The 14,424-nt window shown below is 36.8% G+C and overlaps 1 protein-coding gene across 5 annotated transcripts in view; it reads right to left on the reverse strand.

Annotated features, from left to right (window-relative positions):
• Ca-alpha1D (Ca[2+]-channel protein alpha[[1]] subunit D) overlaps positions 1 to 14,424 on the reverse strand; it is a 1,588,055-nt gene that overhangs the window by 1,025,948 nt on the left and 547,683 nt on the right. For all 5 annotated transcript variants that reach the window (XM_083117527.1, XM_083117525.1, XM_083117526.1 and 2 more), the window contains exons 13-14: positions 13,640 to 13,791; positions 8,816 to 9,026 (exon numbers count right to left, since the gene is read on the reverse strand). In XM_083117527.1, coding sequence (XP_082973653.1) covers positions 8,816 to 9,026; positions 13,640 to 13,791 — 363 coding nt within the window. The remainder of the gene's footprint in view (positions 1 to 8,815; positions 9,027 to 13,639; positions 13,792 to 14,424) is intronic.

Consider the following 14,424-nt stretch of genomic DNA (forward strand, 5'->3'; position numbering starts at 1 on the left):
GTTCGCGAAACAAGGTGATTACGCCTTCTACGAATTTAGTATGACAATCAGTTTACCAGATGGCTGGCAGGATGGAACAATCACCAAATTTGATATGGCCGGATGTAGCAACCCACTTTTTATCTTGCACGTTCATATAATATCGTAATCGAATCCTGCAGTGTTCTTGATAATAATAGTAATAATCTATTTGAAGCAGCACAAGTTTCACTTAAATCATTCTACACTTTGCATTCATAGACTCGACAACAGAATGGTTGACAGGGAGAATGTAAGTACCATACATTGATTTTCTGTTGTTTAAATAATAAGTTGTTGTGTATATATATATATATATAGTAACTTTATTTACGTTATGATGAAAGAAGTTCATACAGAAAATATACATACATACTACATTTTTGGTCACAATATTTTGGAACACATCTCATTCTCTACAATAATTAAACAGTTTCGGTTATCCAGCAGGACCCCACAATATCTACAGTCACGGACATTTTCGACTTGCAACAACTTGGTTATACAAGTGTTACAAGCCTAAAATGTCCGTGACCGGTCAGAAAACTGAACAAACAGGTGTTAATGTATTAGTGATTGTTAGTTTATTCGTTCAGTTTTCTCTTTTTTAACATCTCCACCATCCGTTCCTCTAGCTCTTTCCCCGTTCCTCCTGTTTTCTTATTTTCTGCTCTTTCATTCCTCACACTTTTAAATAGTTCCATCAACTCGAAACAGATTCTTAACGATAAATGCGAGGGTACATATTGGACTCTCTGTATGTTTTCTACAAAATCACCAAACACTGCCGCGTTTCTTTTTTTTTCAATAATAAAGCTGAATATTTTCACCAATGTGTCCACTTTCACTTCAAAATCTTTACACGTTTCTTCTAGTCGGCGCAATAAATCTTCGGCCAACCCGTTTTCTTCGCAGAAATTGACGTAGCTGACTACATGCTTTTCTACTTGGCGTGCGTGAACTTTGCTCCACAAACTTCTTCTCTCTTCTGTTGTAGTCCCCGTCTCCTCTTTTACGTCTCCATACAGCAGACTGAACCCTAGTGGAAGTGTAGTCATCTGAAATAGACAGAAAATATATTAGTTATGTATATATATATATATATATATATATATATATTTCGACCTCCCCGATGGCGCAGTGGTAGCGTCGTCGCCTTGTAATCAAGGGTCCCGGGTTCGATACCCTGTGGAGGCACAAGTGGTTCGGATCCTACTTTAAACTGTAGGTCCAGTCCCAATTAGCCTTACCGTGCATAAAGTGGACTTCAAACAACTAATCAATCAATCAATATATATTTTTTTACACAAACTGTAATCACTGTTATATATTAATTCACACATATTTTCAGGAACGTAACATGCAGCAGGGGGAGGCTCTGCGGAATGCTTTTGATCAATATCAAATAGGTGTAGAAGAACAAGAGCACTTCGCAGAGCTCACCAGGGATGTTAGGAGGTGCCTGGAGGAGCAGGCTGACATCGAACGGGTCTACGAGCAGACGTTGGCAGTAACAGCACTTCGGCGTCGACTCAATCGGGAAAGAATGGCCGACACTTTCCGTTATTATCGTCAAAGGTAATTATTTTAATTTATTTCTTATAACATTGTATATTTTGACATGGTCCGACAACCTATCGACTATCCTTGTAGCTCAATTATGGACAGACGGAAATTTAAATCTGAAAAATAAAATCGAAAATTTAAAATCGAAAAATCGTAAAAGTTTAAAATGTTTTAAACAAGTTTAAAACGTTTTTGAACAAAATTGAAATAAAAGACCCTCAGTCACGGTCCTGTTTCTCCCAGACCTCACGTTTCAAAATGTCCTCAGTTGTGGCCTGCTTTCACATGCATGTTCACCATTTTCTGATTATATATGTCACATACCACTTTTTCTTTTACAGCCAATATCTACATGGAACCGAATATATTTCTTTAATTATTATATATTGTTTTTCAGAATGGGTCGACGCAATGCTCGTAGAGCCGATAACCTGCTTCAACTGATACCTCCTGCGGTCCTCAGAGGCTACGTTCGTCCTCCTTCTCCTGCTCCGGAAGAGGAGGAAGATCCACCCCTCATTGATTTGGTGCAGCGGGAGGAGGAGGACGGACATCGTACGCCTCCATTACCACCACCAGAGGACCGGGAACAGCTAACCCCCCCACCATAGGCTGTATGTACATCTTCAAAATAAACCTCTGCTGCCACAGGTAATGATTTTTATTTTCTCACCTTTCAAGCTGTATCGTTTTCTGCTTCCGACGTGTCGGTATCCTCTATGATATCCGGGAATTCACGATGCGGGTTTCTGTTGCCGAACTGCTCTTCCACTTTGCCGATGCTGGAAAGAAACAAATATTTTCGTTTAAGATTCTTGTGACTTGAATTGATTGATTGATTGGGTGTTTTAAGTCCACTTTATGCACGGTACGACTAATCGGGACTGGACCTACAGTTTAAAGTGGGAGCCGAACCCCTATGTGCCTCCACCGGGAATCGAATCCGGGACCCCTTGATTACAAGGCGACTACGCTACCACTGCGCCATCGGGCAGGCTACTTGTGACTTGAAGGACGGTCGGAATATCCGACCATCTCTTCCAGATCTAATTCAGGACCTTTTATTACTAGTGTCAGCCACGATACTACATTTTTACTTACCTTAGGGTTCTTCACCTTCGATACCTGCTCGGATTTCAGACAGATAGCAACGACTCTGATGATCTTTCGACGGTGTTCCAATATCTGCTGCTCCTGGTGAAAAGCGACTCTGCTGATTGATTCTACAATGGAGATGGTGATTCTGGTAACAACACAAACCACTAGAGCCCCTTATATACCTTCCTTCCGATCTACGTTATCAATACATTCAGTGCGCATTCGTTCGCGCAGAGCGTCCAACGCCCACGTGCCTCTCCTATCTTCTTCCTGTCCTGGTACACTATACACAGTCACCTCTCCCGAGAAACCTACTCTTTTTGCTCTATTTTTCTCCTTTACATCCTGATTCTCAGACTTCTTTCTTTCCTTTTGCTCTTCCTCCATCACATGCTATCCGACAAAGACTCCTATCTCCTTTTATTCAACACCACAAGGATTCTTATCATACGCCTTCCACGATTTCTTATCTCAGCATTTCCGGACCACCGCACATAGCACTCTGCCGAAAATTTCGTAACCCTCTCCCTTAATCACCAGACTCATTAACAGCCGGAAACCCATATCTCCAGCCCGACAAACACGCCACACATATCACTCAACAGTTCCACGAATTTCATAACAACCGGAAACCCCATATCTCCACCGCAACAAACACGCCACACTCCTTCCCGTCCTTTTCAATTAACGACCAACAAAATGATAATACCAAGTAACCAATCGTCGCCGGACTTCCTCCCTCACCCCAATTTCATCAACGCCAATTACCATCCTATCTCCCTAATTAAACGCATATTCTTATCTTATTCACCCCTCCCAATTCTCAGAATTTCAAAATCATCGACGCCACACACAACGAGCTCAAACCGCAAACTTCCCGTTGCCCGCAGACTCAACGCGGAAGTTGTGGTTGGTTATCTCTGGCATGCATAATCAGCAAAGAAGTTGCATCCGTTCCGCTAATAACCAAAACCTAAAACCTTTCATTCCACGAACAAGTTTCCTCCTGTTCCCCTTTATCTCCACACTTCCAAGAAAAACACTTAACGACCATCTCTTATCTTATCACTTCCTGTCGGCTCCAAACACACTCATTAACTCACACAAACGCCTACCCCTTATCTTATCTCATTTCCGCTCTTATCTTATCTCATTTCCGGTTTATGTGGAACAGACGGGGGGGTCTTACTACTCTTACATCAATGGTAATTAATAGTTGTGAGTTTCCAATTGTACGTCTTTATTTTTCTGATTATAAACAAAGTTTTATAATTTGTAACTGACCAGTGATGGTTGATTCACCCCCCACACATATATAAACATATATACATGTATGCATTTATTTATGTATATACATATAAATGTATGTATGTATGTTCATTTAAGTATAAACATAAGATAATAATAATTATAACTATCCAGATCACCTAGCGGATATACATTTCCGACCCTACTTTGGCCAGTCAGCGTATGCAATAGATGAATAAACGAATACTTGGAGAACAATACGATTACAATCAATATTGCGTATGGAAGTTATTACTTACTGCATCTTCTAAGTGATAGGTGTTTATATCTCTAGTCCATAGTATGATAGCTCATAGTTTGTACTTTACAGCAATTTACGTTGTTTAGACTTTAATCTAAAGTCCTGGTTATAACGAAGCATAAAATAACACTATGTAAGGTAGACTCAATATGGCCTACATAGGAATATATCGTGAAGGACATGCGCAAATGTGACATTTGTTACTTTTATGTTCACGTAGAGCGTGTGGGAGTTACTAAGGATGATAAAGGACCTTTCATTTGCCCAGACTGTAATGTGTAATCTGTGGTTGACAAATTATGATACATCACTTCCGTGTTTATTGGATTGTATATTTTTTTTTGTGTAATCTCATTATGTCGTTATGTAAATAAAACATAAGTGCATCTATATACATATCTACCTATAAAAATAACATTGTGGTACTTTCTTTTTACAATTTCTGTTGCATTTTTTATGTGAAAGAAGAAAATATATTTGTAGGCCATATTGGGTACATGTGTGGCCTAAACTTTACTTTTTAACAAAAAGTTCATTGCGCGCATGTTATTATTTGGAACTGACTCTAATTTTCAGTAAATGTATAGAAATGATCCCTATTTTGAATCTTGCGATTAGTTTTACTACAGCGCCTTGAATAACGTAGTGTGGAAAACGGCACTGTTCTGTGCGCTCTGGCTGGTTCCACTCGAATATGAAACCGCTAGAGGCGCTGGTGTCGGTACAGCTGCATGGTATTCGTCTGCTTATAATGTAAGTAAATGGAGTTTTCGCTGCAACGTCAGGTTCTTTTACATGAGGCATTTCCACGAATGTGATAGTTGCTATGACATTTGGTACAGTGGTTGCTAATATATTAACGAACATTCTAGACAGTCGACTACGTCCTGTTATCGTTACTTTCATTAATAATAAGGGACAAAATATACGCGTAAAAAGCTCTTGGTAACTAAATTTTTGTGTATTAATTAGCTTCATTATTATTATCATTATCATAATTTGTTTTAAAGATATACACACTGAAGCATTTGTAATTCTGGTCTCTTTTCTTTCGCTTTAAACTAATCGCAGCGATGATGATAATGATGATTGCATGAAACGACAAGGAGAAACCCACAAAACTTCATTAGTGCCATCGACATGAGTATAAGCAAACTTTCAGACCAATCGGACAAGCGACACGGGATGTTCACCAGTGGCGTACGCAACGGGGGGGGTACCGGGTTTAACCCCCCTTGAGCATTTGAAATATTATCGAAAATGCTGTAGAAAAGAATTAAAAATGACTAATTTATCAGTCAAAGGAGATCTCCGACCATAATAATAATAATAATAATAATGATAGTAGTAGTAGTAGTAGTGATAATAATAATAATAATAATAATAATAATTTAAGGGGTCCCGGGTTCGATACCCGGTGGAGGCACATGGCACAGTGGTTCGGATCCCACTTTAAACCGTAGGTCCAGTCCCGATTAGCCTTACTGTGCATAAAGTTGACTTAAAACACCAACTCAAACCAATAATAATAATTTGAATTATTATTCCCATGCAGCATGCAGAAAAGCACAACATTCCAAACACAATCTAAGCGGCCGCAGAGTTCAATTTTGCATTTTTTTTTCCAAAAAGTCGCGCAGAGACTCTCGCGGGAAATGTGAAAATTTCTTGCTTCGTCTCAGTGTGCCGACGTTATTGCGAACGTTCTTCTCGGTACTGACTTCACATCCCCTTGTGAACTCTCAAGTGATGCTGAGTGTACATCCACATCATTAAATAATGTTGAAGAAGTGCTTTGTGAATCACCTAGAAGTGAAAAATGAGTCGGAATGTCTACATACTTATTTTCGAACGAAAACATAGACTCAGTGGAATATAACAACATGTATTCTCGCGCCTCTTCATCATCCTGGGTGAGTTCCATAGGAAAACGTAATGTAAATTTCTCCGTGCATATAGTACCATGCCATGAAGACACATGTAGTGGTGTGGTGGGGCCCCACACATTCTCTTTCTTGGCCATTTTGCGGGAGATGTGATCAGCACCATACTCCGGCAGCCTTTATCCCCTAGGGTTGCTCTCAGGTACCCATTGATATCAGGGTGGGTGCGGGAACAAGGCTGGATAAATTCCAGCCAATTTCGGGAATCGAACCCGGATCTCCCGCGAGGTTGTCCCGCGGCTCCTTGGATGAGTTTCATATTTTGATTATTTCAATTAATTTAATATATTACTTGTTTTCATGGATTTTCTTCACTCTTAAAATGTCTCACCTATCATACACAAATAACCGTTGAGTAACAAATAAACAGAAAATGCTCTTAGAATTTGTTAACAATCGAAGGACTAGAAAGTAAATTTGTTCTACTGCTTTCATAAATATATTTATGTAGATCTCTACTACAATAGTAGTGATATAAGTAGCAACAGCAGCTGCATTAGTAGTATTATTAGCAGTAATTACACTAATTAATTAATTATGAGTATAATTAATTAAATTATAATAAAACAATGGTAATGTGAATTTGTAGAAAGTTTTAGAAATAATCCCCCCCCCCTTGATGAAATCCTGCGTACTCTACTGATGTGACTAGTGGCACAGACACTTCCAGACTGTAAAATAGCATTCATGGCGCATGAGGGTTCAAACAGCAAACGACACGTTCATATGCCGTATTCGCGTGCTACTTGTTACTTCGGTCTGAAAGCTTCTTAATGGAAGGGTGCTCAGACTGAAGCGACGCGCTACAGGGCGAGTTCCCAACTAACGTAAGTGACAAGCGACATGGTGCCTTCAGTCTATTAGCAAGCTTTTGCTCCTAATTATGCGAACAGCAGATCTAGGCGACACGATAAACCGCATGTTACAACAACAGATCTAGGCGACAAGATAAGCCAATAATGGATTACAGCTCATAGGCCAACTCTACAGCCTTTTTAAAGCCAAGTACTGTCTCTCTACAGCAGAGTCTCCACACATAAAATACTGATTAGATCCTTTCAAACCTATGCCTGTGTCGTCGGGGACATGCAGCTCCAAGTACTCTCCGAAGACTACAAAGTGATGCACATAACCGTGCCCTCTCTGAATCGGAGCCGACAGATACACTCGTACAGTGCAACTTCACGATGACTTAGACGTGGAGACATTGTAAGAGTTCATGCTGTGTGCACGAACCAACTTTTCCCAAGGGGGAAAATAATACATTTGGCTTGTGTAATGCAGTTGTGGCATTTTGTGGGTGTGTCTGGCAGGCTGGACATGTCCGATGAGCTGTTGGATTGAAATGCGGGGGCAACATTGCCCAGATTATCTGATTCCGTGTTCATAAAATAATTTTGAACAAAGTTTGAATGGTCTGTTCAAATGTTAACATGCAGCTACCCCTTAGGCGAGTTGCAGTCACCATTTCCAGAATGAAGGTAACAACTTCGCCAATGGTCTCCAGTTTTGTTAATGTCTGAATTTAAATTTTTGGCCTACGTGATAAGGATGACCATGAATTGGAATTTATAAAGCCAATAAGCAGAGGACATTATCTGCTTCTCATCAACAGAATTCCATTCCTTAAAACAACACAGAATGTACATTAAAAAAGAACGATAAAAGCGATAGACAATTTGCCTACCATTAATTTGTGCGTAAGTTGTATTGCACCTTATGGTCTGAAATTTCTCAGTAAATTAATAGTTTTGATTAGAAGTAATAATGCACTACACTAATGTTTTCCTCTCTTACTTGTTTTATTTCATAATTACAAATAAACTCCATGCTCAACAGCCCTCTAAGGGCCAAGGCCTGCCAGAGCCGCTACTTCCATTGGGTGACGCATGGTCAGCGCATCGAGTCCCATCGCCGCTGTTTTCTAGCTTTCGAGATCACAGCCCGGTACTTCTTCTTTTCAAGTGGATTGGGGAAATCGTCCTCACTACGCTGGGTCAACGCCGAAATTTTGACGGATCCCACTGAGAATCGAACCCGCGACCTCGACCGCACGCACAAAAGGTGAGAGCGCTAACCATTTGACTACGCGGAAGCATTTTTACTTAATAATAATAATAATAATAATAATAATACTTTTTCCAAATCATCATAGAATTTATTACTTTTTAAAATGAGAAATTCATAGGAAACAAAACAATAATTTCGTTTACATGGTTAATATCCTCAAATAAAAAAGTTGTCTGGAAAAATATAGCTATTTAAAATATTTTTTACTTGCTCATTTTGAAATCTGCCCGCATGTATCTACAAATGACTCGTTTCGTTATTTGTTTCAGATGGGCCTGCTTTGGGTAGAAGCAAAGGTGTTTAAATATTGATTGATTGATTTAGTTTATTTTACTTCGCGTTTTGTGCCTCTTGGCTAATTTGCGAAGATGGAGATGAGTGATGAAATTATGAAATTGATGAATGGACATTCACAAACAACCAAGCCCGAGCGGGATTCGAACCCGGGACCCTTGGCGTCGCAGCGCGATGTGCTAACCGCTCGGCCACAGGGTCCGGCGGTGTTTAAATATTATTAACAACTTCAGTTGTATTTTACATCTATATGAACAAATATTTTAAATATACTTACCTGAAATACTGTCAGTAAACTTTGCCAAAAGCTGTCAAAATTACTTCGTGGTTTGTCTGAAGTGCTATCAAAATTGAATTTACCACCAAATACTTGCATCCCTAATAGAGCAAATATGACAATGAAGAGGAACAGAAGCAGCAACAAGGAAGCAATTGACTGGATGGAATTGAGCAGTGAGGCAACCAAATTGGACAGTGACCTCCAGTATCTGGAAAATACAAATAAAGAACATATATATGTATATCTCTCTCTCTCTCTCTCTCTCTCTCTCTCTCTCTCTCTCTATATATATATATATATATATATATATATATATATATATATATATATATATATATATGTGTGTGTGTGTGTGTGTGTGTGTGGGTGTGTGTGTATGTGTGTGTGAGTATAAAACATGCATTATTCTACACACATATTTATATACATACACACACACACACACACACATGTAACGTGTATACAAATATTGCACAGATTTCGCTCTCTCTTGCTCTAATATGTAAATTAAATGAAGATAAACAACCAATGTTAGGACCTGAACAACATTTTGTATCAGTTTATACAATATCTGGATTTGCTATTCTTAGGCTAAATCTTGAGTTCAATACGGTAGCAAGGAAATATTTTGTGACTGTTAATTCGACGTGTGCATACATCATGTGTATTTTATTAGTAAATTATTTCGTGTTGAAAATATCTCTTGCGTTTGCATAACAAAATCGTTTCCTTAATTTATTTAAAATGTTATTTGACTCAAAACATTATGATGGATTCAAATACATAATACAAAACTCTCATCAATACTGCTAAAATTTCCTCAGTGCACCCTGAAATAAATGAATAACTGCACAACTACATCACCATTGCTGATTGGTACATGTGAAACAAATTTAACATATGGACATGAAAAGCAGATATCAGAAACTTTAAAAGTGACAGTTCTAAGTGTAACTACAGTACGTTAGCGTAGATAAGTGTAATTTTCATTGAACAAGGGACAAGAAGAAAGATATAGTGGTATAATAAGGAGCAGAATTACAAGTTCAATCTGCTTCTATCAGCCTACAGCACCCTTGTTTTCTTTTTGTTTAAGGCAGGAGGAAAAATTAATACTAAATTTATTATGCACAACGTGTAATTACCTTTCTTTCATATTTTAAATATTTTACGCGATATTGCTCATATTTTACATGACATGTAGAAAACTTTTTATGTATAGATTATTACTAAACCCTACTCTGTAAAAGTGATTTAGTAGCAAATATATAAGAGACATTTATTTTTTATTTATTTTCTAGATTTGGAACTGTTGAGCTTATATTATAACTTTACTATTATCATATCTTTCTTGTTACTATCGTAATTATTCACACAATTTGTATAGTATCAAATTGAACACCTGTGTTCGTTCATTTCCTATATTTTAACTCCATAACAAATCAGTAAAACTAACAAGTTACCATGACAACAACAATATAAAATTTGAAATTATGGCCGATTCAGCCCATGGCTGAATACTTAAGTTTTCCAATATTATATACAGCCACGTCTAGTGTTTCAAACAAAAACTTAAAACATTTTTTTATTAGTAGAAAAGGAAGTGATCACAAATAGTGTGTTGGTTTTGTAGTAATTTTTATATATTTTAAGCCAATGTTAAATTTATATTACTTCAATAAAAGTCTATGCATTTTAGAGATCAACCGAGAAATAGCAATTTCTTCAAAGGCTATCTTACACAAAAATGTTATGAGAAAACAATAGAGAAAAGTTTACCAGTCTACGAGTTGAGGTACGTCGAATATGGTGGATTGTTCAATATGGCCGCCATATACATTCCTACATGCAACATAACTAGTATTTAGGATTATATATTCCATAATATTACATATACAGGAATTTTTCTTGTTAGATAACTTATTACCTACAAAATTACCTTTTTCGTGAGTCATTATTGTAGGATGAATATTACAAATCGCAGGCTAAGTTGCGAATTTTTCAATAGTTTCATTACTTACTTTAATTATAATTTTTTGCTTTTCAATTTGAGTAAAAATGTTCCAGTCTAAAGTTTTTCCATAAACCGCCAGCTTAAATATTAGATACGTTTACGGCGTATTGTCGTTGTTATGGGGAGGGGGGCGGTGATAGGTCTAATCCGAAAGCCTGCTCAACGGAGCGCACAAATCTGCCCAGGTAACTCGAAATGTAATACCCTAAATTCGTTGCCCATGCGAAACGGGTGGAAAACACTTAAGGTTTTATTTGACTTATATCTTTCATATGGCCATTTATTTATATTTTAATTTACGCAATATAAGGACAACATCATGAAACGATGAAATAAAATATGGCACCATAATTTTGATACAATAACAACTTCGTCAAGGAGGTTGACATCATAATCCCTCATTTACATTATTTGTGGCAGTTAACGTGATATCAAAAAAAAAATATTTGATAAACGACTAAAAATATGACTTAATATTTTCCGGACCTAACAGTATTGGTCGGAGTTTGAACTTTTCTAGAGTGTCGTGTGTGTTGTTTCAATTTCTAGTTTCACCATCTTTAACGAAGTTAGGATAATTTTTATTATTATTATGCTTTTTCTTTAGTTAGGACATAAAACCTGAAGTTTTAAATGCGTCTTCCTTAAGCCCTCCAAACGCTTCTGAATGTTAGATCTTCACCGGTGTTTGTTTCATTTGGTTGCATAGGTCGAGATAAAATAATACACTCTTAGGCCGTCTAAATTAGCATCAACATAGGAAATATTTTACAATCATTTGTGTGTGTGTTTGAAATAAAAAATCCAATTTGCTAATTCGGATGTACACACAGAAAACTAAATGCATCAAATCTACTTGATGCACCAAAAACACATAAATTGATAAACTAAAGTGCGTTTTTTTTTTTTGCCATGCTTACAGTTTCATGAATCTTTGTAGGTATAATATTTGCAAAGTGCATCATATGATGCAAGTTAGTGTTTCTTTCTATGTCGAGATGTCCTTTAATATATTTTAATGCATACTGCTAGAAAATGCAACATTGTGAACAATTTTGATTATTCTTTATTATCTTATTTAGGGGTAGCTCAAAATAAAAAGCAATGACCCGGTCGAGGTGGATTTTTGGCGCCTCCTGATTTCTATCCTGCCATCCTCTATCTTTGCACACTGGTCCCCCTCAATAAAAACATGAACATGTTACATATTTACGGTTTCAATGAGGAAAAATATTAGCCGTATTTTTAAAATACCTTAAGTGTGTCTGTTTAGAAACACGTATATTTTATGTACGTATTTATTAAATACCTGCATAATTATATTATAATATCAGTAACATCTTAATTGCTATGTGATTATGCAATATTTTTAATATGTTGTGCGACAGTACCTTCTATTAACTTTTGTCTATTCAAGGAAGACCTGGGCGTGTCTCACCGGGGCATCTAAGCCCTGGTGGCTCCTATAGAAGCTTCTCCTATTTTAACTCATAATGAACATTCGTTTCTACTTTTCTACGACAGTTAAATAAAGACAAAAATGGAGAAATCGATAACATGTCAATTATCATCTATTTAGTAAAACATGTTTCTACTAAATGCACATGTGCAGAAGGAGGCCCCAAGATAGAATCACGGGTTTCTAGGACCTTTAACAGAAGCACTTAAAAATAAACTGCAAAATACGCAAAGTCAAATACTTCGGACATAAAATCTCCGGCACGTTAACTTGTTTTCCTGAGAATAGACACATTCCAATGACACCTAAGTGAAATACTCAAGCTATGTTAGTTCTGATCTCGTACACAAAATACTTTACAGATATAAAAAAAATTGGAAGCCATTTGCGATGTCGCTACATTCATTCTTGGAAAAGTCTATTGCACTTCCTATCCTGATATGTTTACTGAATGGTTGACCCTCTGCACTTTATCAGTGACTGTGGTCTCTGCGGAACCCGCACTTATATATTTGGAACAGTACGTACTTTTCAGCAAACATTAACAATTATATCAATTTTGAACATGGAGTATAGTCATTCGGAAGAGATAAATGTTTAACACATTGTGTAGCGGTTTGCTGAAGCCAAAGAAAGCAAGTTTAAGATTTTGCAAATAATTATTTTGAGCTGAATTTACTGTAGTTAACAATTTCTTGAATCTTCATTGTTCCACATGCAATCACTTTGTAAACAAATAAGCATTTTCTTCATCTAATTTTACTTTACTTTTCTTTTGTTCTGTAATAATGTTCATAGAGTTTGATTCTGTTATCATCTTCCTCATTGGCATGTTGTTCTCGTCACTGGAATCATCAGTTGGATGTTGAAGACATTCTTTTAAAAGTTTAGAAAAAAGGTTTAGAAACCTTTTGAAAACTTTACGTTAGTTTTATACTTTGCATATTTTCCGTCCCCCACCCCCTCTTGGTTAATCTCGACTAAGAAAATGAATAGTAATCCGATGAAATTAATGAAGGGAGTCTCAGACATATGCAAAGGCTGGGAGTCTAAACCAGAACCGTCGGTGATGAAATCGTGAGTCGAGCACCCAACACACTATCACTTGGAATTACCTTATATATATTTGATTATATTTATCAACACTTATAATAACTTTCTTCAAAGTGCACCATCTTTACACAATTCTTCCAAATCTAATCATATTGTAAACTTCGTAGGAACAAAAAAAGAAGATTGTATCTTACTTTTGTTGATATTACTAATTCCTATATCTCAATCAGTAACTAAAAATATATTATTATAATATTAAATCTAATATTACCAGTTACATACAATGAATACTTACTTGGTAACTTTGAATACCCTTAGAAGACGAACACATCTAAGTACAGATACTCCAAGGGGTGGCATTATATCTGTATTTGTCAAAATAAGTTCTCCAATACTGCCTATCACAACAAAGCAGTCAAAACGATTGAAAAGTGAAACGAAATAACCCTAGAAAGGAAAACCATTAAATTAACCAATTGAGAATTTAGTTTTCATGACATCTCGCTAAATAAATAATTCATTAAAAATAATAAATTCACGTCGTTGTTCCTATCTTCACATCGACATGTAATTGTCAGATTTATAGGATAATGTAAGGAAGGCAAGACTGAACACATGTTTTCTCATGAAAATAACAGTTTTATAATGTGCATTTTAAAAGTATTTTGATGAGTTCGCGGTGAGGTGATCTGTAGTTGTGTATAGTTGTAGTGTAAGTTTTTGAAGGTGTCTGTGTAACAAAATCTATAGCAACCAAAAATAATACTAGAAATAGCTTGCTTGAAATAAGCCAACCTACAAGAGGATATATACTAAATGAAATACAATACTTCTCCAAAGCGACTTCAATTTTTTGCACAGATAGGCTAATGTGGACTGGATCTACAGTTTAAAGTGTGATCCGAGCCACTGTGCCTCTGCCGTGTATCGAACCCAGACCTTTTGGTTACAAGACGACGACGTTACCACTACGCCATCGAGGATGCCACTTCTCCAAATGATTTGATATGTAATGAAATTTATCTAATTGAAGTTGAATTTCTTTCATAACAGCTATATCACTTATTGGAAGGTAATAAA

Source organism: Lepisma saccharinum, chromosome 2, assembly GCF_977018435.1.
Source record: "Lepisma saccharinum chromosome 2, izLepSacc3.1, whole genome shotgun sequence".
In the NCBI taxonomy this organism is placed as follows: domain Eukaryota; kingdom Metazoa; phylum Arthropoda; class Insecta; order Zygentoma; family Lepismatidae; genus Lepisma; species Lepisma saccharinum.